We start from the raw sequence: 26593 nt of genomic DNA on the forward strand, positions 1-26593 counted from the left end.
GATGGAGTGTGTGAGAAAAGAGTGAAGAATGAATCTGTTTTGGTTTGAGCAACTAAAGCGGCAGTGGCCATTTACTGGTTGGAGGAGACTGGTAGACTTTTGGAGTTGTTTGGTTTTGCACAGTTTAAGTTTGAGATGTCTATTAGACATCCAGTTGGAGATGTCAAATAGGCTAACTGGAGTCTCAGATTCAGGTAAGTCTGGGGCGGAGATACAGACTCGGCAGTTAAGTGCAAGAATGGTGGGACTCCTGGGTGGCTCAGTGGGTTAAGCGTCTGCCTTCATCTCAGGTCATGATCCTGGAGTCCTGGGATCAAGTCCCAAATCTGGCTCCTTGCTCTGCAGGGAGCCTGCTTCTTCCTCTGCTTGTGCTCTCCTAATGAGTAAATAAAATCTTAAAAAAAAAAAGCAAGAATGGTATTTAGAAACAATAAGCCTAGATATCACAAGGGAGCAATCAGAGAAGCCTGAGCCCTGGAACACTTCAAAGAGGTCAAAGAGATGAGAAAGCATTAAGAGTGACTAGAAGCCATGCTATTAAGATGACTAATGGAGAGCCAGAAGTTGTAGCACGTTCATACGGAAATGACCCAATAGTGAGGGGTAATACATGAGAAGGGGAAAACAGACGGAGATGTCCTTGAGTAAACAAGAGAGAATAAACTTAGTGTAGAAGTGAAGAGTCAGCCTTCTAGGAATATGGAGAGGTCATCCATAGTAACAGAAGTATGATAGTAGGTGGACAGATGTGATGGCGCAAAATTGAAGAATTCTCCCCTGAGTACTTCAGTTTTTAAGTGAAGTAGGTTGGAAGGTCATCCTTTCAAAGCAAGGATGACAGTTTGAGGGAGAGGTATGTATCAGTCAAGACTAGGGGAAACCATGTGTGGTTATTGGGCAGCACCAAGAGCACATTTGAGGTCTGGAAATCAGGTCAAATAGACAAGATTTTTCTGCTTGTGACCAAATGAACATAATGGCAGTTAAATCCTTTTATCATGGCTCCAGTTCTTCTTAAGTTTGCTTTTGTGCCCTGCCCCCACCCGTTTTTGTATTACTTATGAATCAGTTTTACTTTGAATTTTTAAAGCTTAATTACACATATTTTTGCCTATTTTTCAATCATAAAAGAATGTCAGGGCGCCTGGGTGGCTCAGTGGGTTAGGCTGCTGCCTTCGGCTCAGGTCATGATCTCAGGGTCCTGGGATCGAGTCCCGCATCGGGCTCTCTGCTCAGCGGGGAGCCTGCTTCCCTCTCTCTCTCTCTCTGCCTGCCTCTCCAACTACTTGTGATTTCTGTCAAATAAATAAATAAAATCTTAAAAAAAAAAAAAAGTCAGAACCCTTTAATGACAATTGCTATTTCGAGTTTAGCTTATTTCAGTGGAAACTAAATTCTAACTCAGATATTTTATACTTCATTTGTGATTAATGTTCATTTCTGATATTTTTCAGCACACCTAATTGATAAAGTCAAAATTAAAGGCTATTATGCATTCAAACTGACTGAAGAAAAATCTAAACCCAGATTTGGATTCTTCACATCTGATTTCAAAGCTAAATCCTCAGTTCAGCTTTACAACAACCTGATTGGCAACAGTGGCTTCCCTTCTGAGAACATGAGTCCTAGATGCAATCAGACTCAAAGAAACACGGAGTGCATGGTCTGCTTATTTCTTGTGCAAAAGAAACCATTGATATTCTTTGGTTGTTGCTTCTTCTCCACCCTGGTTCTACTTTTATCAATTACCATTTTTCATAAGCGAAAGAGAAGAAAAATTTGGAAAGCAAAGAACTTACAACATATACCATTAAAGTAAGGCCACAGAGAAGTTCTTAGTGAAACTGATCCTATTTCTGTCGGCATGATAGAAAGTCTGAAAATCCACTCCAGTTCCATACACTGGTAACTTATAGAAGACAATCTGAAATACTAGTGGTAACCAAGGTGATGACAATCGAGGTCTCTGCTGCATGGTCCAAATGAATTTTCCATTAGGTGTTCACATTCCTGAATTCAGTTCTTGCATCTGAAGATAAAAGCTTTACCCAGACAGTAAGTTGGGAGGATTATCTGATACTCTGCTTCATTAAGTGTAATGAGCTGTTATCCATCATTCTTCTCTAGCTTTCTTCTATAACTACCATCGATAGTTATAACAAATTACATAGAAAAAAGTGCAACTTTTGCTAGACTCACAGCAGAAATTTATAACTCTTAACAGTGGATAGTCAGTGATTATTCTGTCACTTCTAATTCCCTTGTAGAAAATACGTAATAGGCTAAGTAGTGCTTATTCATCATCAGCTCCAGCACAGACTCTTAAGCACATTGATCCTAGTTTTTCTCAAAAGAAATAAAAATCATCACTTATAAAACATGGTATTTCGTGAGGCCCCTCTCATATCAGATCTGACTTAAAAACACAGAACTTCCATGACTCATTTCATGGTAAGATCACAGAACTAAGATTAAGAGCTAGACCCAACTGCCTATGGAGACAGCACTCAACCTCACAGTAAAGCAAATTCCTCTTTAGGCAAAATGACAGCATTCTTCCTCACTTGGTTTTTTGTGAGGCAACAAACAAGATCTTACATAGTTAGGAAAGCTAAATATTCTAAAATAATGTAATGTTTGTTTTATTATAAAGTTATCAAAGGATCATATTATTCCAGAAGACTTGCGCTCTCCTGGGGAGCTCCACTGTTCTGACACCATGTGAATATAGGCACCTCTCAAAAAGGTATAGAGCGCAGCTCAGTCTGGACCTTGCAACTGTGCCTCTGGATACAATTCAGAATGTTGATGGGTCTGAAGGAGTTAAAACTTTCCACTGCATCTTTTGAAGCTGGATTAAGTAAATTCTTAAATCTAAATTAGGAGCTTGACTTTCTTGAACTCTTATACTTAAGATTTGTTCAGTGTATTCTAAATTTTAGAGGAAGAAAACCTGAATGTAAACCCATTCATACCCATTCTTTAGGTTACTCAGCATTTAAATAACTACCCATTTTGCATAATAGCTAATCACTGTCCACACTCTCCAAGAATTTACTGAGTCAAAGGAAAGTTTTCTTCAAAAAATCTTGGTAGGAAACCATCCTAAATTAAGGCAGTTGTGATTGCTTTTCAGGTCTACCTGTCAGAAGCCAAATTATCAGAATGAGAGATTCAAACTGATAATGAATAGAAGGAAGTTTCAAAGATACTGTAATGAGGTAACACAATTGGTCAAGTAAATGCAAAACTGATGGAAAATCGGTTTGCTTTTTGGCTGGTCAAATTCAAACAGTAATTGTGGTTTCCTATTCTTCTTCTCCTGTATACACTCTCCCAGCTTTGGCGGTTAAGCTCTTTATGCTTTCAAGTAATTTTTGTTATTTCCTGTTTGAAAACTCCCATCGTTGACCTAAAGCTATCCACAATTACAACTGGTTGTTTTAATATTAACTATGTAGGAAGTTTTAATGTTAACTATGTGGAATGATGGTCATTTAAAAACACCACCTGGCTGAAGCCACATGGATTCAGATTCCAAAGTTTTAGTGAATATTCTCATATGAATTATCAGTTGAACAACTTATTGCCAACTTTTTACTTCTTAATATCCTACATCTTGAAAAAGGGATGCATATTCAGTCATAGGAATAACAAAGATTTAGAACTAAGGTTTTGCTTAACCAACTGAGCCACCCAGGCGTCCCTGGGTGGCTCAGTCGGTTAAGCGACTGCCTTCACCTCAGGTCATGATCCCAGCATCCTGGGATTGAGTCCCATATCAGGCTCCTTGCTCTGCGGGGAGCCTGCTTCTCCCTCTGCCTCTGCCTGCTACTCTGCCTGCCTGTACTCTCTCTGACAAATAAATCAATAAAATCTTAAAAAAAAAAAAAAAAGGTTTTGCTTTTCTCATGTCTCAATACTTTGTGCTCTGATTTAAAAGTATCTTGTATTCAGTTTGCCATTAACCTTCAATACTTTGTCTTGACATTTAGAGCTGAAGTTAAAACTTGTGTCCTTTTTCAAATGTTACCTCGCCTTAAACTCCCCGTCAAGTCGCAAACCAATGCTTACACCTGGGAACTCATCATACAAGAATCCTTAGGTAAATATTTAATCTAAGTCATGATTGATTATACTTAATGTTCAGGTTTATCCCAAACTCATTTAAAAATTGTCATTTTAAACTGAAAAGCTTTTGACTGGGTATTTTCAGAATTTAGGACTGGGACTTGCTGGGGGGTGGGGTGGGGAGTCCTCTTAAAATCTAATTAACGTGTGTTCTATTTTGTATGTGTGTATTAGTTTGTATATTCAATGTAACAACCCTGTCTTTCACAAACAAGTCTGGTACATATGGAAACTATTACAATATAGCCATGGTGTTTAAAGATCCTCTGTAATATTAGGTGGTCAGTACATTTCGACTAATTATTGAATTCTCAATGTCATTTATTCCAAATAAACTGGTTTATGCTGATCATTTATACTAACAATCTGGTCAATTTTAAGAACCATAAAATATGAATGGGTCTGGTGTATAATTGGATTCTACCCAATACTACCTCTGTCCATCTTCCCAAACTGTGCATCCTAGATAACTTTCTTTGGAGTATGTTTTCTCATTATAAAATGTGGGTATCTAAACCTCAGAGTTGGGAGAATAACACACAAGTGCTTATTATCCATTGTAGACACTGAAGACATGGAATTCTTCCCAGGGGAAACTAGATTTTTCCTTACCACATCCAATTTAAGTGAAAAGCACCACTTAGCTACAACCAGCTTCCAACAGTTACCCTGTGAAGTCTCAGCCACCATGTCAATCCACTTTGCTGTGAGAAATTACACTTACTCCCACAGCTGCTACCACGGCCCACACACTGACATTCTCAATTTTAACACCCTCTGTAATAGTAACATTTGGAAACTTCTTCCTCAACCCTCAAAATCGGTTTTGAAATCCTCAATGCCTTCCAAAACACTTCTTTCCAGCCCCACTGATATTACAGTTTTTATACTTTAATCTCCCTGGCAATCTATGTACCATTCACTCAGCAAATAGCTATATACCAGACCATTACTGTTCCAGGTACTTGGAATATCCTAGTGAGAAAAGATCCATCCTCACAGTTTACATTCTAACAAGAAAAAAAAGCACACAATCAATACACAACAAAGTGAAGAATATTACATTCTAAATGCTATGGACAAAAACAAGTGAAGCAGAGGGAAAGGTGTATATGGTAAGACAGCGGTGAGGGGTGAACACAACTGATAGGCAGATCAAAGCAGGCTTCACCGAAAATGTTTGACAACAGACCTGAAGGTTAAGTTGCCACTCCAGAGGGAAAGAACTTCTAAAGGTTTTAAGGCAGTGGTACTGAGAAAAGCAAGGTCAGTTCAGCCAGTCTATCAGAAAGGTTAAGAGGGAGTGGAGTTTGAGAAAAGCACTCTGGTTACTGCTGAAAACAGAGGACAAGAACAAAGCAGACCAGTTCAAGAGCTATTATACTAACCCAAGCCAAAATGTAGTTTATTTTGTTACAAAAAATTTCAGAACTTAAAGTAGGCACAGTGAATCCTGTTTAGTTTCAACAAGTTATCAACTTATAGGTAGTAAACAGCACTTAGAGCCCCACCGGTGCCTTCCCTAACCCCACTTCAAATATTTCAAAGCAAACTATAGTTGATTATTTCACTTCTATTTCTTAAAAACTTACCAAAGATTAACTCCTTAAAATATCTAGTTGGCTCATTTAAAATCAAGATCTCAGTAAGATCCATACGTTCCAAACAGTTGCTCCTTTTTTTCTTCAAGATCAACAAAGCGAGAGGGCACAAGTAGGGAGCAGGCAGAGAAGCTCCCCGCTGAGCAAGGAGTCCAACATGGGGCTCAATCCCGGACCCTGAGATTATGACCTGAGCCCTAAGGCAGATGCCTAATTGACTGAGCCACCCAGGTAGCCCCCCTCTTCTTCTTAATATAAATCCTTAAAACATACCTTACTTTGAAGGCAGAGCCTACACTTCTCCAATGGATTTCATGTATAGTGTTTAAGAGAAATCAAAGTTGAGTGTTTTGCCCGAGAAATCAGAATGCTGGAGTTTTCAACAAATGAGACGGGAAAACTGGAGAGGCTGAGGGCAACCAGTATGGTAACACATTTCAAGTGTGACACATAGAATTAAGATTTTGGAAAGGTTATGTTTCTAAATATAACAAGGACTATCATGTGGGAGTAATGGCTGAGGTAGGGTAGAGTGTGAAGACTGAGAGCATTTTAGACACATTTATCACACACAAATTAACCCTATCACTTTGTCCCCCCCGCTTTTTCCAAGTTAAGGGTATACAGGAAAGTGGCTCAAGCACACTTACCTAACAAATATTCAAAATTTATGCCTCTGCAAAATTAGATACCTTCAGGAGCTCCCCCCAAAAGTTCTACATCCAATGATGAAGTCACATGCTGTTGCCTGTCACTGGTACTACATTCCTCTTGCCTGAAATGCCCTTGATATTCCTTCAAAAAACTAAAAGCCAATTCTCCCTCGAAGTTTTACTAGAAAAAACTCCTATTTTATTCCTTGTTACTATTCTTAGCACACTACAATTTACTTCCGAATGATTACCTGCCGAATAGTTGGGAAGGCTTATTGGTTTAAGAAAAAGTCCCAGAGACGTCTAAGTGGCCCAGCCTACTGCTCCCTCTCCTGTCCCTCCCCAGTCCACTCACGCTCTCTTGCACTGTGTCCATCAAATAATTAAAATCTTAAAAAAAAAAAAAAGGAAAAGAAAAAGAAAAAGCCACAAATCAGTAAAGCTTTTATTGCATCTTTAAAATATCACAAATAAGTCTGAAAAATCATCCGGCTTCTCGCTGTTTCTGCAGATGGACAACTGTAAGAGGGAATAAAAAGATCTATCAATTTCCATCAATACCCTCCAAAACTAAATTCTACTCTCAATAACCTAAAACATCGTTTAGATTACTAGTTTATAATAAAAATGTATGTCACTTTTCTTATTCTGCCATCTACTGTATTCCAGAATGTAACTCACCTTCTGCCATTACAACTCCAGTTTCAGACTCTTAGTAAATTAAGACCTCTAAAAATCAGTATGGAAACTTACAGACACTGCAAGAACCTACCTCAGATCTTATTCATCAGCCTGCTGAACTGTTCCTTTTTCAGAAACATAGATACCATCCAAAAATTTTCTGATATCCTTGTTTTTAACAGTTGTGGCTTGCTGAATCAAAGCAGCTATTAACAGTAAAAAAGATAAGGAAATTACATTACCAGCCAAATTCATCTTAAAATAAAAGGATTTTATTATATGCCATACTTAAAACCTATTATCTTTGAGGTACTTTTTACTTAATTTCACAAATGAAAAAGCTCACCCAATGAGCAGAATACCACGTATTCAACTACAAGACAAAATTCTGTAGACATAATTAGGCATACTAAACAAACAAACCTGAGTTCGATACAAGTTCAATGTCATTTCCTTCAAGAATTAACTCATCTTTTTGGGCTTGAGATACAGAACAAGCAACACCTAAAAAGGGGAGAAAGCATTCACACAGGGTAAACATAAAATCAAATCTGTACAATACTTACTTTAAAAACATTTACAGTAGCAACTTATTGCATTTACAATTTTACACAACAAATGACACTTGTTGAGATTCTGATTTTTATAGGACCTGACTTAATCTGGACAAAATCTTGTTTGTGTTCCTGCTTGAATGAATCTTTTCCAGAGTAGTTAGACTTTCAGGGATTCAGTCAAGGAGTATGAGAAGATAGTATTCAATTTAACTGTCCACAGCTTTCTTATCAAGTCTTATTCCTACTGTATAGATTTGGTACCTCTCAAGTTTTTTTTTATATAAGGGTTCCCATTAAATGCTGCTGACCATAGCTAATACCACAAAGTATTTTTGTAAACTCATTAAATGGTACTAAGAATTCCTTCTTCCTACCCCAATGGAATCAAGAGAGCAGCATCAAGAGAGCACTAAGCTTTAAAATTTTTAATGTTGGGGCACCTGGCTGGCTTAGTCAGTGGAGCATTTGTTTCTTGATCTTGGGATTCAGTGGAGATTACCTAAAAATAAATTGTTTAAAAATACGCACATACAATTTTCTAATGTCAAAATTAAAAATACTTTTAATGCTTCTGTGTTTATTATGTATCAAGCAAGAAATGTTCCAAGTATATTTTAATTTTAATTCATCTAGACATGAGATGTTCCCAATTTTGGATAAATAAAATGAGCTAAAAGTAGATGATTTGCCCAAAGCCAATAGAACTGAGATTTGAACCTAAGCAGTCTATGCTATTAACCACTAGTCCAATATTTTTTAGGATTTCAGTTTGCAAAGAGAATTAAACATAGCTAACACCCCCTGAAACTAACATATAAGCTTTTAAGAATCACAATGAGTATGAATACAATACAAAACCTTAACATCAAGAGTTATTACATACATAATCAAAATGGACAATTCTGAAATAAATAAGGATTTATAGCCAGCCCAAACACCAGTCTTCACAGGTAAACATTTCAGAACCATATCTGAAGGTAGGCACATACCTGGCCTCATCCGAACCCTGCGGATATATTTTTCACCCAAGAAATTTCGGATTTCAACAAGAGAACCATTCTCCTGAATAACAACGTTGATGGGGAAGTGAGCATACACAGACCTCATCTTGTATCGGAAGCCCTATCAAGAAAACAAACTATTAGCAAAGCTGACAATTTGAAAGACAAATCCAGTTTTTAAATTTTGTAGGGTGCTTACATTATTTGTAGTTTAAAAATGAAACAGTCCTCACTTAGCACTCATTGTCAAGATTTTGTAACAGTGGTCACTTGTACCAAATCTTCCAAATTGTATACATGCTTCTGACTTTCTTCAATAGACTCTCAAGTTCTTTAAGGAAGCATTTATTTTACTACCTCCTATGACCACAGTAAACAAAGTCAGCTTTTAAAAATGAGAACCCCAGGGGCACCTGGGTGGCTCAGTGGGTTAAAGCCTCTGCCTTTGGCTCAGGTCATGATCTCAGGGTTCTGGGATCGAGCTCCGCATCGGGCTCTCTGCTCATCGGGGAGCCTGCTTCCTCCTCTCTCTCTGCCTGCCTCTCTGCCTACTTGTGATCTCTGTCAAATAAATAAAATCTTAAAAAAAAAAAAAAAAAGAGAGAGAGAGAGAACCCCAAAGCCCTTCATCTTGGGCACTAGACTAACATTTACTGAGTTACTAAGGTATACCCCAGTATACCAGATGACAACTCAGACAGGCCCTCTGCCCTCGAGGAACTTAGCCTGGCAGCCAAGAGTAAATAGGGGAAACATGACCCAACTGGCTTATAATGGAGCTGAAGGGTGCCATTACTGAGGCACATTCTGAAAGGACCGAGTTTTAATGTGAAGAAAAACATTTCAGCAAAGACAGCAAAATGAACTTTATCTTAAAGACTTGGGGGAAATAGAATTGTAAAGAGAATGACAACAAAAACACTTTTAGGAAAGTAGACAGGGACTGCTGAAAGGAGATCCAGCTTCTTCTGCCCCTTCAAGAGGCGCCTTTGGAGAGTGGCAGGCTAACAAGAAATCAAAACCTGTCCTATGTGCTACGTTTCTATATAAAAACAAAAACAAAAACACCACACATCCTACCCCCCCCCCCAAAAAAACGCCATTAGCCTACTATCAAGACTCAATCCTCAAGACCCACAGATGCCGATTATAAACTGCCAAGATCACCCTTCCCCAAATACCTCCATGAACTACAGGCATAGTCTACTTTCCGCAGCAGACACTCAGGCTGCATGCATGCGTGACAGCAAAGAAGCCTCCCCTCCCGAAAGGAGGCCGTCTGACCGTCTGCTTACCAGTGTAACGCCCTTGATCATGTTCTGCACGTGACTACAGATGGTGCGAACCGTAGCCAGCTCTTTTCTGTTCCCCCACCATTTGTCAACTCGGAGCTGAAACAGAACAAACACGTCGTATGATTCCTTCCTGTAATACAGATGCCTGAGAGAAAAATCCACATACTCAGGGAATTGCTCTGGATTCGAGCATTAGCCCCCATTAAAGCAATCACGTCTGAAGTCCTCCATTATGATCTTTTTTGATACTAGACGTCAGGAAACACATTTCACAAGGGAATGCCAACCCCAAAAATACTCATTTTTCAAGTTACATCCAACTTCACTCCTAGAAAACTAAAACATCAGGCTTCCAAGACCTGCCTGGTCCCTAAGATTCCTAATACTGTCACCCACTGGTGACCCACTGGTGACAGTATTAAGATCCTGATGCTGACGACGACTACGGTAGGAACACTGAGCTTTATCATCAGAATTCGCTCTCCCGACCTCACGGAAGCAGTCCCGCCGACCCTAGCCACACCATCCCACACCCGATTTCAAGCTTAAACAAGGAATCTCGGTTCTGTCATTCCTACAGCCACCAAATCCGGGGTTACTACATCACTCCCTTCCACCCCAGCCACGGATGGGTCGGAAGGGGAAACAGAACACGACACGAGCCGCATCTCACCCTCTTCTTTTTCTTTCCAAGAAGACTGAGTTCTACGTTGATGTGGTTGAAGTCCCTTCGCAGGGTTCCTCTGGGGCCCTTCACGATCACCGTGCGTCCCTTCAGGGTGATGTCGACTGAAAGAGAGCATCTGTGAGGCCCCGGAACCAGGTACAAAGCAGGCAGTAAAGACCAAGAGGAGCACAAACATCAGGTCTCATACCATTCTCCGGGATGTCGACCGTCTGATTGCTGAGAATGGTCTTCATCCTGAAACACAGACCCCTGCGGTTACGAGGCCGGCGCGGGGCCTGTCTGCGGCCACACCACCCCGCACGGAGCTCCGCTGCCCCCGGAGACCCGCAAGCAGAACCCCCAGGGCGGACACAGGACGACCCACCCGGAGAAAGGCCCCCGCCGAGTCCTGCCCAGGAAACCGAGGCTGCTAGACAGGGGCTATGAGCACAGCGGGCGAACTCGCGCTCGGCGCACCCCTAGCAGTCATTACGGCTGCGCCAGCCCGGCAAGGCTGAGGGGTGGGGGCAGGCCCACAAGCCCAATACAGTTCTCGAATCCCAAGGCCGCCAGATCCATATGGCGCTCGCCGCGCCGGGAAACGACCAACACAGGATGCGAGCGCCAGACCCGGGCCCCGGGCTTTCCCCGAGCCGATGGCTTCAGATTCCCAAAACTCACAAATTTCCGAAACAACCTTACCTCGCAGTAGATGCAGCAAAGAGAGAACGTCTTTCGTCATCACGTTCTTGTAACCCGTCTGGGCCCTGCGTATGACGTCATGAGCGCGCGACCCTACCAGGCTAAAGCAGCCAATCGCGGAGCAGCTCAAGTATCGCTGGGTCTGTGGTGGTTCAGGTTCCTCGTCATAAACCGAGCGACGGTGTGTTGATCTGTCTTTCCCAGGAATTAGTGATCCCTCGACCCTCCTAGGGAAAAAAAGAGAGGGATGTCTCTACGCTGCGGGGGCGCCGCCTGCACCGTGGGGCCCCGGGTGAGCGGCGGGGCGAGCAGGGTGCGGGCCCGGGGTGGGGGGGGCTCACATCTCTTTAGAGCGCCCAGTAGTAATAAGGCCAGCACTTACTAGCGTTTACTTGAGCTAGACGCTGTTCTAAAAATTTTCATGTAGTATCTCATTTAATTCTCCCGACACACGATCGTGTAGTCTCTGGTATTGGTTTGTAGGTCTCTCTGGCAGGCGATGAGAGGTTCCACCCCCCCGCCAACCCGCCCCGCGTATCAGAGTGATCTGAACCCTGTATTATTAGTTGGAGCTTTATAGGAGCACGGCGTTGAGCACGCCAGATTCCTACTTTGTGTTCGGGTCAGTCTTTGTACTAGACACCGGTCTGGGCAGTGAGAACAAAAGCCTGTGTTCTGCCTTTAGAGGCAGAGTGATCCAGTGCGGTAGCAATACCGCAACACCCCAACAGGCATTCTTTTTTAATTGCTGAAGGTTCTCTTGCGTTGCATGTACTGACTTGTGAATTTTAGTGTTTTGGCTATCTTGTACACGTTCGTGTTCAGATCTAGAAGCCAGTGTTTTCTTATGGTCAACAAATGGACTACCATGTTCAAAAATAGAATGTAATCTAAAAAATTAAAACATTAGGTTTGGTTTCCCTCCTTCCAGTTCTTTAAAACCAGCTGCGCGTTACCTCTACGTTTTAACACTATGCCTATCACCAGAGAGGAGAGACTTAATGCAAATTTCCTTTCATACGTCCTTGACTCGACTCAAGAGCGGAAAATTCAGAGCTGTGGCATCTCCAGTTATTGCAGTTTAAACTGTATGAAAGACAGACTTTTGGTAGTTAAGTGGGTTACATGAAAGTGTGACGTGTTAGCCAGGTCCAAAGGTTTCCAAATCTGTTGTATCTCTAGCAGTAAACTGTTAGCTCCCATTCTCTTTTAGGTTTCCTTTGTTCTTGAGACTTAAATCCTAGATTCTGAGCTCCTACACAAAGCTTTTAAATTGTTCGACATAATTTCTGTATCATTTCTCTGGTTCTACCCTCACTTTTAGGTATTAAAGGAGGTTCCCACTAAGCTACTTCAAATCTCACTAAAAACATGTCCTAATGAACTCTCTTTAGATATTCGGAAGATATTTATGCAGTCCAGTCAGAGCAGTAAGTTCCTTGCCAGATAAAAAAAAGGAATTCTTACAAAATGGACCAGACCTTCAAGATTTTTTATCTGGTGATCTTGTGGACAAGAGCAAGTGGGATGAATATAAAGGAAACTTAAAACGCCAGAAGGGAGAAAGGTAATTGAAATTTTGAGATAAATTCCTTCATTGTGCATTATATTCACGGATAACCAAGCCCTGGATTATAAATTAAATCAGACTTGGCAAATTGAGCTAAAAATCATTAGAAGTGATACAGACATAGAACAGGTAAATAGCTGAAATTGTTGGAATCCTCTGATTCTATCCTATCCTTTTGATAGTTGTTCTTCAATCTTCCTAGGACCTAGCCATCCCATTGTGCATTCAGCATAAAATTTCTGCATAGAGCAAACATTATCACCTTGCTACTAGTCTATTTGATCTTGATGAAATTTCCATTGTTACTGCGTATTGATGATCTAACTTGTTGCTTCTATGTACATATGTCCTACGGATACCTTGCCTTAATTCAAAAGAATGGTGAGGGAATTTCACAGAGGGCAGATTGTTTTGGGAGAGACCTTACCCAACAACTTTTACTCCACAAGTGGATATAAGTCAAGGGGAACCTGAGGAAACATATTCTTCTCTCCAAATTTTAGATTTTTTTCAGTAATAACCATCATAAATCTAGAATGCAGAGCAGAAAGTACACTTGGGGGATCGCTCCTTTCTCTGACCACATATAGAACTTTTTGTCAATATTATTCACTGGGGAATGAGATGTTCAGAAACTTCCTCATTCTTTCATTAGGATGGTTTTACTCTGTGACTTTGCAAAAGGTAGACATGAGCATATTGCTCTGTTAGACACAATTATGAGTGTGTTCTGAAGTGGTTTGAACGAGTCTAAATGTGACTCTCTGTTCTTACTCTTCTGGCAGAAATTAGAAGAGTTAGCCCAGGATTATGGGGCAAAAAAACCCAACTCTGCAGTAAGAATTGTTATAGAGCAAATCTGCGTGATTATTTGGGAACATATTTGTTAATGGATAGTTATGTTTGGCTTTCCTCAGGTTAAGACTACCTCCATGGCTAAAGACAGAGATTCCCATGGGGAAAAATTACAATAAACTGAAAAATACATTGCGGAATTTGAATCTCCATACAGTAAGTTTCAGAGTATTAAATGTCCCTCTTAACTGAAAGTCATAGTGTTTCTGCATATGTGTTACTTACACTTTAATAAAGCACGTATCAAAAACAGCAAGGAAGGGGCGCCTGGGTGGCTCAGTGGGTTAAGCCGCTGCCTTCGGCTCAGGTCATGATCTCAGGGTCCTGGGATCGAGTCCCGCATCGGGCTCTCTGCCTGGCAGGGAGCCTGCTTCCCTCTCTCTCTCTCTCTGCCTGCCTCTCCATCTATTTGTGATTTCTCTCTGTCAAATAAATAAAATCTTTAAAAAAAAAAAAAAAAAAAACAGCAAGGAAAGTGAATAAAGATATTTAGGGATGCATTAGTATCAGGAATGGAACTATATTTAAAAATTATTTCCCCCCAGGGCACCTGGCTGTCTCAATAGAGCATGCAACTTTTGATCTTGAGGTTGTGAGTTCAAACCCCATGTTTGGTGTAGAGATTACTTAAATATAACATTACTTAAAAATAAAATTAAAAAAAAATTTTAAGGACGCCTGGGTGGCTCAGTTGGTTAAGTGTCTGCCTTCAGCCCACATCATGATTCCAGGTCATGGAATGGAGTCCAGCATTGGCATCAGGGTCCTTGCTCAGCAGGGAGCCTGCTTATCCCTCTGCCTGCTGCTCCCCCTGCTTCTGTGCATGCTCTTTCTCTGTCCCTCTCTCTCTGACAAATAAATAAAATCTTAAAAAAATTTTTTTAAAGTCATTTTCCTTGCAAAAAGAAACAAAAATTAATCGTATTTCTTAATTTCAGATTTAATAATACAAAAAAAAAAAAGATTCTTTCCCCCACAATTTGGGAAATGGGGGGTTTTGTATATATTTTATATTACAAATTAAATACACTTATTGGAAAAAATATAATGTTAAATGTGAAGCATCATGTATGCCATCCCAAATGTTAACTACACCATTTCATTTTTTAGCATATTTCCATCCAGACCTTCTTTGCACATGTAAAATATATACATTCATGTTGGTGGTTCTTTTTTTAAGTTTTATTTATTTATTTGACAGAGAGAGACACAGCGAGAGAGGGAGAAGCAGGCCCCCCACCAAGCAGGAAGCCTGATAATGAGGCTCGATCCCATGACGCCACGAAGGCAGAGGCCCAACCCCCTAAGCCACCCAGGCGCCCCACATTCATGTTGTTTTTGATTTAAAAATGGGATCCTAATATATATACAGTTTGGCAGTTTAATAACATTTTTGAATAGTGAATTTCTTCATAAATACATTGTAAAGAATGGACAGTTTAAGCCTGATCACTGATTTGCTTAGTTGGTTAATATTTGCAACTTGATTGTATTCCATTCCTTATTATTCCCAGGTGTGTGAGGAAGCTCGATGTCCCAACATTGGAGAGTGTTGGGGAGGTGGAGAATATGCCACTGCCACAGCCACAATCATGGTAAGAACAACCTCGGACTCAAAAGTTTTAGTCTATAACCGAAAGGAATATTTTATGTCTTTCTCCTCAAAATGTGCGTTCTGAGTCTCTGACCAGATTTTTTGTTACATATGAATTCATGAGAAATATGAAGGAAAAAAGTCTGAAAGTCTGATAGAATAATCTAGGCTGATGTGCTCTCATCCTTCTCTGAATAAATCTGTTATTGATTTTTCCATATATCTGACAGTTAATCACGTGCTGCCTTGAGATATCTCCTCTATTAATTTTTGGAAATGTTATTCATGATTGCTTAACTTTTTTCCCCTATACAATAATAAGCATTTATTTTTCTCTCTCATGACCCTTTAGTTGCCTGGGGTACAGCTGATCTCAACTGGGCTAAAACTGGACTGCAGGAAGTAGGTTGAGGTCTCAGGGTTCAGGTCTGCTCCACAGAGCTTTATTTTCCTTAGATCAGCAGGTCTCTATGCCAAATTCTTCATCATAAAGAATGGAAAGAGCACCAGAGGGCAAGCCAACCATCCAGGCACATTTGAGGCATCTTTTTGGCCATGGCTGCTATCATTCTGTTAGCCAAAGCAAATCACATGGCCAACCTGAACAGCAGGGAAGGTAGAGACATAAGCTCCTCTCCCTGGATGGGGGCCCTGCAAGTTAAATGACAAAGAGTGAGACATATAGGCTTAATAAGGTGGAGTCAGAATTGATCCCGGGACCCTGAGATCATGACCTGAGCCCAAGGCAGAGGCTTAACCCACTGAGCCACCCAGGCGCCCCACTATATGAGATTTTAACCAGTTTGAAGGTGGGACATTAACATTATCTTTGAATCCCCCCCCCCCCCCCGTATAGCCTTTCCTGATCACATCACCTTTTTTTTCCCCCTTTAACAGTTGTTTTTTTCAGGAGCCTCCACACTCAGCTTGGAGCTCAACATGGGGCTTGAACTCTTGACCCTGAGATCTATACCTGAGCTGAGATGCTTAACCAGCGGAGCCACCCAGACGCCCCTCCTTTTAACAGTTTTTAATTCTGAACTTCTCATTTCCTTTTCTTTCCAGTTTTGTTATATATATCTGTATTCCTCAACAAATTCTTTAATTTGAATGTTTCAAATTTTGTATAAGCGGAATCAAACTATATGCATTTTTTGGTAACTCGCTTTATTCTCTCAGCATATGCTCTTTTGGGTCATCCATCTGTGTGTTTTAAATTATAACATTTCTGTTCTAGCTGATGGGTGACACATGTACAAGAGGTTGCAGATTTTGTTCTGTTAAAACTGCAAGAAATCCACCTCCGCTGGATGCCAGGGAGCCCTACAACACTGCAAAGGCAATTGCAGAGTGGGGTCTGGATTATGTTGTCTTGACATCTGTGGATCGAGATGGTTAGTGGGTCATCATTGCCTCTTCCAGAAATTGGCCCTTAATAACTTGTGACATCATCTTGAGCAGTGGACTCTTTTGTTTCTAGATTTGCCTGATGGAGGAGCTGAGCATTTTGCGAAGACTGTAGCATACTTAAAGGAAAGGTACTTGTTTTTTTTGCATTTGCTTGTGTAATTTGAGGACTTTTCTTTAGCCCATCTGAATTCAGTTTCTTTAAGGTGTTTACCTTAAAGTGGAGGTCATTAACCTTTTAGGGGATTATAAACCCTTCTGATCACCTCCTGGAAATTATATGGTCTTTTCTCCAGAAAAAGTCCGTCCAAACATACAAATACATATTTGCATAAAATTTTAGGAATTCAGCAGCACAGACTTACAGACCTTTAGGTCATAGAACCTGTCCATCATATTTGAGTGGCAGTTTTAACTTGGGGTAATTTTTAAAAGGTGGATAAATCTGCAGACTTCCCCAGCATTAATAGTGAATAAATCACCATCTAGAAGTATATAGAAGGAGATAATTTCCCACATTGTTAAAGTATGCAATACTTGGTATAGATTTTATCCATATTCATATACCCTGGGAAATTTACCCATGATCCACATTTTATTAATATTTAATCCCAGGGCACCTGGGTGGCTCAGTGGGTTAAGCCACTGCCTTTGGCTCAGGTTATGATCTCAGGGTCCTGGGATCAAGTCCCGCATCAGGCTCTTTGCTCAGCAGGGAGCCTGCTTCCCTCTCTCTCTCTCTGCCTCCCTCTCTGTCTACTTGTGATCTCTCTCTGTCAAATAAATAAAATCTTTTAAAAAAAAATTTAATCCCATCTATTTAAAAAGCACTGAAGAAGGAGTTACGCTTGCTTCCTACAGCATAGTGCTAGTTGAGCACCTGGCACTTAGTAAATGTTTTTTAATGATCCCCCAGTATTTTCTGTTTTTTTAATAGTTTACTTTAAAAAGTTCTGCTTACAACCCACTAAACTGATATCACAAACTACTGATGAGTCTCAGCTTTACAAGTAAAAAAACAGTGAGTTATAAGCTGTGTTCTTTCAACATCTCTTATCTATGAAAGGGTATGTATGTGGTCCTTTCTACATCTCTTCTCTCAGGAAATAGCTCCAGAAACTTGGCCATTGGGTTTGTGAAAGAATTTATCAGCTGTCCTAGTCATTTCTACTGCTGTCAAAGGGAACAGCACTATGACCTAGTTCACATTTTAATGCTTGAATGCATAGATATAGTCAGAATATAAATAAGAAGATTAATGTTTAACTTGTATTTCATTTAAGCAAACTCATGACTCAGCAGCTCAGAAAATCGTTTTTAAAACCCACAGCACTTGTGAAATATTTGCCTGAGGAAAAGAAGATGACACTATATGATGAATTTTTAAAGAAACCAGAATTAAAGCAATCGAATACTATTTGCATTCACATAAGAAATGTCCCAATTTGGGGCGCCTGGGTGGCTCAGCGGGTTAAAGCCTCTGCCTTCAGCTCAGGTCATGATCTCAGGGTCCTGGGATCGAGTCCCGCATCGGGCTCTCTGCTCAGCAGGGAGCCTGCTTCCTCCTCTCTCTCTCTGCCTGCCTCTCAGCCTACTTGTGATCTCTGCCTGTCAAATAAATAAATAAAATCTTAAAAAAAAAAAAAAGAAAGAAATGTCCCAATTTACTTTCCAAAGAATAAAAAGATATTTTATATTTCATGTTTTATGTTTACATTTTAATTGTTTTGAGCAACATTATTATCTTAATACCTGCTTAATAAAGTATAAGTCTATTAATCTCAAAATTTATTCTGATCACTATTTGCAACAGATCTGTATTAACTGCTGTGTACATAATATTTGATGTTCAGAATTTTTTTTTTCTTATAATGGTTTCTATATGAACATTTGGATGTTCATGCTTTTCCTTGGCATTGAACATTTAGGATTTAAAGATTAGGATTGGCATTGAACATTTAGGATTCTAAAGATTACTATGTTGAAACCGATACCAAATGATTACTGGTAATTTCTGTTTTGAGCAATAACCTTGTCAATTCTTTGCCTCAGTTTGATGCTTTTATTTTTTTTCCCCCATAGGAATCCAAAAATTCTTGTGGAATGTCTCACTCCTGATTTCCGAGGAGATCTAAAAGCAATAGAAAAAGTTGTTCTATCAGGACTGGATGTGTATGCACATAATATAGAAACAGTTCCAGAATTACAGAGGTGATTTCATGTACAGAGCAACACTGGCAAGTTTGGAGGGCGAGGATCTACTCTATTTTCTCACTTTTTTCAGGAGAGGACTTCCTATTTGACTTACAAAATGAGCTCTTTTTTTTCTTAACAAAAGCAATATATATGTATTATAGGAAAATCAGAAAATTTTTTGAAAATCAGAAAATAGCCAACAAAAAGAGCATAAGCATCAAGCATAATATTTCCACCCAGTAGTATCAATTACTGTAACCTAAGTGTGTGTATTTATATGCACGTGTGTATGTTTTGGTGCAGACACATCATGAGCGTCTTTTCCTTTTTTAAATAGTATCATATTGCAAGTGCCAATGAGTTCTTTTTTTCAAAGAATAGTTTTCAAAAATAAGAAAAAATAATACAAGAGCAACTACTCTGATTGTAATTCTAGAAAGAAAAGACTTAAAAAACACATTTGGCACTAAAATATGCAATAAGTGATACAAAAGAAACACTGTTCTCATTCAGATGTATTTTCAATCTCCTTAAAAGTAGGTACTGTTCTTTCTAATAATGTTAATAATTAGGAAAATTTACAGATTGCTATGCCACATTAATGACCATATTCATACTTCAAAAAGAAAATTAACCTTCAGGCAAAATTAATGTTTATTTAATTTTAGTAAAGTATATTTGGCAGTGAGCTTAGTAGCTGCTACACATTATCTGTATTATAGAACTTGAAAAAGTATGGTAAACAATAATCAGCATTTCCACTAAATCATAAACATTAGGGAACATGACAAAGTCAATGGAGAAATACTTTCTAGAGTAATTGTGTTTGGTGTTGTCGGTTTTGTGGTTATTTTTAAATTCACAAATTGGTTTCCTTTCTTCCTTCCTGTGAACTGGTCTCTGATTAAAAATACCAGCAAGTCAGGGGCGCCTAGGTGGCTCAGTGGGTTAAGCCTCTGCCTTCGGCTCAGGTCATGATCCCAGGGGCCTGGGATTGAGTCCCACATTGGGCTCTCTGCTCAGCAGGGAGCCTGCTTCTCCTCATCTCTCTCTCTGTCTCTCTGCCTATTTGTGATCTCTCTCTCTGTCAAATAAATAAATAAAATCTTTAAAAAAAAAAAATACCTGCAAGTCAGTTACACAAAATAAAGGTGCATTAGAATTCAAACAAATACTGGATTAACATCAACTAATCAGCAACTCTGTCCTTTCGGCCTTCTCACCATTTAAAATATGGTGGCTTGGCGGCTGTTGAAGTCTAACACACAGCCTGTTCCAGCCCTGTCATTTCTCATGATGCTACCACCAGTGGGTGCCAATTTCCTTGGTTTCACTTGAGAAACATTATCCTTTCCAGTGAAAATTCCAGAATCGTGCATTTTTACCTAAGAGGTGTCGGTGTCATATCGTCACCAGCAGAGGGCAGCTTGGTCTTTAGAAAAGAACTGAACATAAAAGTTGCAGACCTCTGAAATGTGGATTCATGTTAAGCAGTTTTTCCTTTGTCCGGTATTAAGATTTTCTTACTTCTACTCTTTTTCTCTTCTTTCTTGACTATCCCTTACAATCACTCATTTTCCGCTTTGAATTTGGGTTTCTCAATGAGTAATTCATAAACTGAATTATTCTGTTCTAGTTTTCTCTGCCCCAGGCTTGAAAGGCCTTAAAAGTAGACAGAATTTGGGGCCCACTAAAGCCTGATTTTCCTTACAAAAGTAACAGCTAGATATTTGTTCACAAATGCTGGTATTGAACCACATGGTGTAATATGATGTCCGGAATGTCCTTTCCTGGTCTTGGAGATGGCTTGCATAACTGTGTACTTAGTTGAACTTGTGGTTATTCTTGCTGACAACAGCTCTGCTGTTTTCAAGGAAAGTTCGTGATCCCCGGGCCAATTTCAACCAGTCTCTGCGTGTACTGAAACATGCCAAGGAGGTTCGGGCCAATGTGATTTCTAAAACATCTATAATGTTGGGTTTAGGCGAAAATGATGAGCAAGTATATGCAACACTGAAAGGTAAAAAAAATTGAAAAACGAAAACTCTTTTTCATTTGATTTGAGTAATAGCAGGAACCCCATTTTGAAGGCCATGTTACATTTCCTCCATAGTGTCAACAAAAGTGCCAGTAAGAACAAAGTGCAGGATATGATTATAACAGCAGCATAAAAGGGAAAGGAAGTATGTTTTCTTTTCTTTTTAAGATTTTATGTATTTACTCGAGGGAGAGGGAGAGCACAGAGGGAGGATAAAAGGGAGAAGCAGACTCGCCGCTGAGCAGAGAGCCCAATGTGGGGAGCCCAGGACCCAGAGAGCATGACTTGAGCCAAAGGCAGATGCTTAACCAACTGAGCCACCCAGGCACCCAGAAGTATGTTTTCTTAGAACATTATGGAATGATACGCAGAAATCTCAGGACATGAAATTGGTACCTCATTTTATTCTGTACCCTTTAATCAAGTGAAAATGAGATTTTATCCACATGTCTTATGTAGTCATTGCCTAGTTGTAAGAGCCAGCCAGGGGCCAGGAGCTTTCACAGGCCTGTCGAGATGAGTAAGATGAAGCCAGGCCTCTGAGGAAGAGCTGACTGGTAACATTGTCAGATAACATGATGTGCTTTGGACTTGGCTGAATCTTAGTCTCATAAGCCCATATGCTTTGTGATTCTCGGGCTTTATAAATTGCAAAAAAAAAAAAAAAAAAAACACAACAACAAAACAGCCTGTTACTTACATGAGGATCCTTTGCCTACTTGCAGTTACTTATTGGTTCTGTGAGTACCAAGTGTGAATAGTAATGAAAAGTTCCTCTTTACGAGAGTAAAACTACAGTTTTACTAGAAAGATTCTGATATGTGAGAGGTCAAATCACATCCCCCAGAGCATATCTTGCACAGTTAGTAAAACTGCGTTCAGCAAGTCTGGCCTATAATACAGGTGATGTCAGGCCTTTCATATACTGTTCATTTCTTTTCTGCCTAACAGACTCTTGCTTGAAACCCCTTCACCCATGTTTGAGCATTTATTGCATAATATTAGAGTACCTTGTCCTTCTTTCTGTCAGCCCCTCATGAGTATCTTTCTCATTCCTATGTTTTCAATCCTTTTCATATTCCCTGGCTCTTTTGAATGGATAGATACAGTCTTACTCCCCAACTTATGACCCTAGATCTCAGGGTTCAGAATTTGAATCCCACTTTGGGTGTAGAGGTTACTTAAAAATAATCGTGGGGTGCCTGGCTGGTCCGGTCTATGGAGCATGCAACTCGACCTCAGGATTGTAAATTCATACCCCCTTTTGGGTATAGAGATTACTTAAAAATAAAATACATATTTTTTAAACTAAAAAATCTTGTTAAAAATCTGCTAATGTAATGTGTGCCTTTTTTCTGTAGCACTTCGGGAGGCCGATGTGGACTGTTTGACCTTAGGACAATATATGCAGCCAACAAAACGCCACCTTAAGGTATTGCCATCTTGAGTTGCCGAATGTTCGCTGGCAGTTTGAATTAAATCTTTGTCATCCATAGGCACAACTGAGAAGCTGCTGACTTTCTAGTGTAACATTCCATGTATATTTCCAAGTCCCAGTTCCCATTTGTCGGCATAAAGCCAGCAGATAATACTGGCACATTTTTGCTGCCCTGAAAATTGTGTGACTTAAGTGAATGTACAGAAAAAGAATTAAATAGTTGGGAAATTGCATTCATTCACACATGGTCATCTCGTGATTGGTTTTAGAGTTACGTGAGAGCCAGAGGTGAAGTAAAAATGAAGACTCTGTCTTCTTATTTCTGTATTGAACATTCATTCATTCAAGAAACTTGTTGACTAGTGACCATGTGCCAGACACAGGGCTGAGCACAAGAGATAAGACAAGACCAGGAAGTCTGGTCCTCAAGAACCCGATAGGTGTGATTAATTCTTGATTATACCTGTTAGTCCACAAAGGGGGAATACAGATATATAATCTCTGTAGGTGATCTCATCTTTTTCAACTTTCAGAACAGCTGATGTACTACGAAACTGATGTTTTCCCTCCGTAATCAAGTGCTGATAGAGAGGCCTAGTAACCAGTAGGCAGGTCATCTGTGAGAAAGGAGAGGCAAAAGCCTCAAGGCAACTGGATAAATTATGAAGTGAAAACCATCCTGAATGCATGAGCGTAGATTTTCTACAGAATCACAATGCTTTAGGGAAATTCTAAAATCTATCTGAATGAATTCTCTAAATGTAGGTTGAAGAGTACATTACTCCTGAAAAGTTCAAATACTGGGAAAAAGTAGGAAATGAACTTGGATTTCATTATACTGCTAGTGGCCCCCTGGTGCGTTCTTCATATAAAGCAGGTAAGTTACACTGCGGGGGATAGTTTTATTCAGACCGTAAGTTCCCACGGTAAAATTATAATAGCTGTGCTTGCCTTTTGAAGGAAGAATTGTTTTTTTGGAACATCTTAGGTACTTTGCTCCATAGAGGACTTGTTAAGGAAAAATTTCTCTTAAACCTGTTTTTTTCCTGAAATAAAGAATCCCCTCCCCCTTTCTAGCTCAGCCACTGTAATGAAAACAGGAGTAATTAGCTTATTCTTTGTGTGGCTTTCAGTAGTAGGTTATTCAGAAATGACAAATACCAGTGAAGTATATAACACCGTTTTCTGAAAAATGTGTATTCATTTGACAGCCATGCCAGCTGCATCTCTAAATAAACTCCTAATTTCAGATCAGTTTAAATCCTAGAAAGTATTGGTTTGATGGCATTGCTGCATACCCATTAATATCTTTATGGTTTTCTCCCAGAGGCGATAGGAAAAAATTTTAAGATTCTTTTCCATATAGAAATTTCGACTCTTTTTGCTAGCCACACTGCAGTTCTTCACTTTGTAATTTCAGCTCTTATTTTGATTAGGAGCTTGAGCTGACTTACAAAAAGAAAAGCCTTTTCCAAGGGTTAAAAAGTCATGTGATCGTGGCCATCAAAAAGTCTATGAGAACATATCTGAAGCCCAAACTTAATCCAAAAAAATGTTTATAATGTTTTCCCTGTCAGTTGGACTTCACAATTATAATTTCTTGAAGAATAAGTGTTATTTTTTTTGGATAGGTCCAAATTACGTGATTACCGTAAATGATCTTTTAGATGATTGTGTTACATATTGGGCTTAAATCACAGATATAGGGGCACCTGGATGGCTCATTGGGTTAAGACCTCTGCTTTCCGCTGAGTTCATGATCCCAAGGTCCTGGGACTGAGCCCTGCATCTGGCTATCTGCTCAGCAGGAAGCCTGCTTCCTCCTCTCTCTCTGCCTGCCTCTCTGCCTACTTGTGATCTCTGTCTGTCAAATAGATAAATAAAATCTTTAAGAACAATCACAGATACATTTAAATTAGGCACACATTCTTTTGATAAAAACTAATGTTCATGTATGAGTGATATTCAGTGTGCTCCTATAAAGAAATTCAAGACATTTCAATGAACTAACCACAGCTTATCCTAGTTATAAAACTCAAGACTTTGAATCAACACTGACTCACAGGATGTGGGGACTTTGGAAGCCAATAAAGTGATTTATTCTTCAAGCAAGAAGAATTCTGCCAGCAAGCTGAAAACCTTTGTAAAGGATAGAACTAACATCAGCTTCCGGAGTGGTTAGAGTAAAGTAAAATCATTTGAAAGGGGTTTTTATTTCTTTTTTTTTAAGGAAAATGTTTAACATTTATAAGAAAGTAAATTATGAACTTTTTAAAGTTACCAGTAAAAGATCGAATTCTACTATGTAGAGCATTAGACTCCGCTGATGGGTTAGGGTCCGAGAATGTTGGTTCTACTCCTGCCAGATTTAGATAAGTTCTGGAGGAGCGTGGCTAACTCTTCATTACTTGGCTGGGTTGTGAACCTTGGGATTCTTGACGATTGGGTACAGATACGCTCATTGCAGTTATACTAGGATATTAAGATGACAAAGCAAAGTTCATCAGACTCCTCATAAAACCAGGCCTGCGGTGCTGGGCTCTGCCAATAAGCACTGAGCCGTGCGGGAACAGTGAGACACTAAATGGAACCCTAATGACCTGAGAAGGGAATGTACCCCCTCTAAGCAGCCGTCTTAATGCACAGGCACACCGAGGGGGTGGGGAGCAGGCCCGTTGTAAATGAAGAGCTCTTGCCTCCCTAGAGGGGGATAAGCTAACGGGATTCCATCAGATGAGTCGGCTCAACTGCAATGAGGTCTGTTTTATAAACATCAGATCCAGGCTAATAACGTAGCAGAATTGCTCTCTGAAATGAATCGTGCCCACAGCAATGCTTTGTCAGAGACAAGGAATAGATAGTGCAAGTAGAGTGGAATAAATAAATGTTCAAAAGCAGACCCACAGACATAATAGGGTCATCTTTACAATACTGAAGTACTAGAAAGAATAACAGAGACTGTAGTGATAAAAAATTTTTTTGTAAGCAATGGGGGTAGAGTTTACTTTTTTAAAAAAAAGAGAGGGAGAAAGAGATAAAGCAGGCCTCCTGGGTGCCTCAGTCATTGGGCATCTGCCTTCTGCTCGGGTCGTGATCCCAGGGCCCGGGATCAAGCCCCGCATTGGGCTTCCTGCCTGGTGGGAAGGCTGCTTCTCCCTCTGCTGATCACCCTGCTCGTGTTTCCTCTCTCACTGTGTCTCTCTCTGTCAAATAAATAAATAAAATCTTTAAAAAAAAAAAAAAAGGAAGATGCTAACGGGGTGCCTGGCTGGCTCAGTTGGTGGAGTGTGTGCCTCTTGATCTCAGGGTCACGAGTTCAAGCCCCACAGTGGGCGTAGAGCTTAACATTAAAAAAAAAAAAAATGACTAAAAAGAAGGGAAACATGGAAGTATAATTCTGAAATTTACATTAAATTGATATTAATGTATTTTCATTTTTCCTTAATAGGTGAATTTTTCCTGAAAAATCTCGTGGCCAAAAGAAAAAAGTCCTCTGAAGTATAACAAGACCTTCAAGATCACAGGAATTTTTAATATCTGATTCCAGTTGGTAAGAGAAGTGGTACCAAAATGCCTGACTTCAGTGGACATACCTCAGTCTCATTGTTTTAAGAAACATGTTGGGTGGCTCAGTCGTTAAGCGTCTGCTTTCGGCTCAGGTCATGATCCCAGGGTCCTGGGATGGAGCCCCACATCAGGCTCCCAGCTCGGTGGGAAGCCTGCTTCTCCCTCTCCCACTCCCCCTGCTTGTGTTCCCTTTCTCGCTGTGTCTCTCTCTGTCAAATAAATAAAATCTTTAAAAAGGAAAAAAAAAAGAAAAGAAAACCACATCGATAGCTGTGCATATTTAATTAAATAATTCACTTGTCTTTTAGCCTTTCTTCTTTGTTCTATTAACAATGGCTTGCTGTGATGTAATCATAAAATATCTTTCTAAGAGTTTTACTATTAACAGTATAATTTAAAAATACATGAAAAACTTCCAGAGAAGCTTCCAAGCCTGTTACTTGTACATCGTCATCACATTTCACTTGTGAAAAATGACACACTGTGATGAAACTGCACAGGTTGAGGCTCCTTACAGTTGGTGTATGTCCTTTACCGAACACCGCAGCAGCGCTGGGATAATTTAGAAAGGCTTTAGAGTTTGCATGTCGTTTCTTTACATTGGGATGACTGCTTCAGACCTGCAAAATAGTTTCACATT

At 39.8% G+C, this 26593-nt stretch overlaps 3 protein-coding genes across 5 annotated transcripts in view; 2 read left to right on the forward strand and 1 right to left on the reverse strand.

Moving 5' to 3' along the window:
* The window catches only part of KLB (klotho beta), a 35052-nt gene extending 31825 nt beyond the window's left edge, over positions 1-3227 (forward strand). The window contains exon 5 of the mRNA XM_059382659.1: positions 1455-3227. Within this exon, the coding sequence (XP_059238642.1) occupies positions 1455-1819 (365 nt within the window). The 3' untranslated portion in view covers positions 1820-3227. The remainder of the gene's footprint in view (positions 1-1454) is intronic.
* A 3585-nt stretch (positions 3228-6812) lies between these two features.
* Positions 6813-10841, reverse strand: RPL9 (ribosomal protein L9). Its single transcript, XM_059382692.1, has 7 exons — positions 10795-10841; positions 10593-10708; positions 9920-10015; positions 8613-8745; positions 7490-7570; positions 7158-7272; positions 6813-6904 (listed from the first exon to the last, which is right to left on the reverse strand). Exons 1-6 carry the CDS (start codon positions 10838-10840, stop codon positions 7166-7168), a joined length of 579 nt encoding a protein of 192 aa, XP_059238675.1. The 5' UTR covers position 10841; the 3' UTR covers positions 6813-6904; positions 7158-7165.
* A 580-nt stretch (positions 10842-11421) lies between these two features.
* Positions 11422-26258, forward strand: LIAS (lipoic acid synthetase). Of its 3 annotated transcripts, XM_059382673.1 has the most exons (11): positions 11427-11580; positions 12683-12855; positions 13776-13869; positions 15228-15308; positions 16545-16701; positions 16788-16845; positions 18797-18925; positions 20785-20930; positions 22310-22380; positions 23152-23263; positions 25835-26258. In XM_059382673.1, the coding sequence occupies exons 1-11, from the start codon at positions 11536-11538 to the stop codon at positions 25888-25890; spliced, it is 1122 nt and encodes a 373-aa protein (XP_059238656.1). In that variant the 5' UTR covers positions 11427-11535; the 3' UTR covers positions 25891-26258. The 3 variants fall into 3 exon arrangements, with proteins under 3 accessions (XP_059238663.1, XP_059238669.1, XP_059238656.1); XM_059382686.1 differs by lacking the exons at positions 13776-13869; positions 16545-16701; positions 16788-16845 and having other exon boundaries at positions 11426-11580; XM_059382680.1 differs by lacking the exons at positions 16545-16701; positions 20785-20930; positions 22310-22380; positions 23152-23263; positions 25835-26258 and having other exon boundaries at positions 11422-11580; positions 18797-18884.
* Positions 26259-26593: the final 335 nt, after the last annotated feature.

The sequence above is a fragment of the Mustela nigripes genome, chromosome 1 (genome assembly GCF_022355385.1).
Source record: "Mustela nigripes isolate SB6536 chromosome 1, MUSNIG.SB6536, whole genome shotgun sequence".
Lineage (NCBI taxonomy): Eukaryota > Metazoa > Chordata > Mammalia > Carnivora > Mustelidae > Mustela > Mustela nigripes.

What these genes read in the sequence shown, in the direction of transcription:
- LIAS (XM_059382673.1), top strand. Translation starts at nt 11,536, where the DNA reads ATGTCTCTACGCTGCGGGGGCGCCGCCTGCACCGTGGGGCCCCGG. An exon ending in GTAGCATACTTAAAGGAAAG is followed by an intron (nt 16,846 to 18,796) that starts GTACTTGTTTTT and finishes TTTCCCCCATAG; the next exon opens with GAATCCAAAAATTCTTGTGG. An exon ending in CAACAAAACGCCACCTTAAG is followed by an intron (nt 22,381 to 23,151) that starts GTATTGCCATCT and finishes CTCTAAATGTAG; the next exon opens with GTTGAAGAGTACATTACTCC.
- RPL9 (XM_059382692.1), bottom strand. Translation starts at nt 10,840, where the DNA reads ATGAAGACCATTCTCAGCAATCAGACGGTCGACATCCCGGAGAATG. An exon ending in GGTCGACATCCCGGAGAATG is followed by an intron (nt 10,709 to 10,794) that starts GTATGAGACCTG and finishes GCTCTCTTTCAG; the next exon opens with TCGACATCACCCTGAAGGGA. An exon ending in CAGGGTTCGGATGAGGCCAG is followed by an intron (nt 7,571 to 8,612) that starts GTATGTGCCTAC and finishes TCCCCTTTTTAG; the next exon opens with GTGTTGCTTGTTCTGTATCT.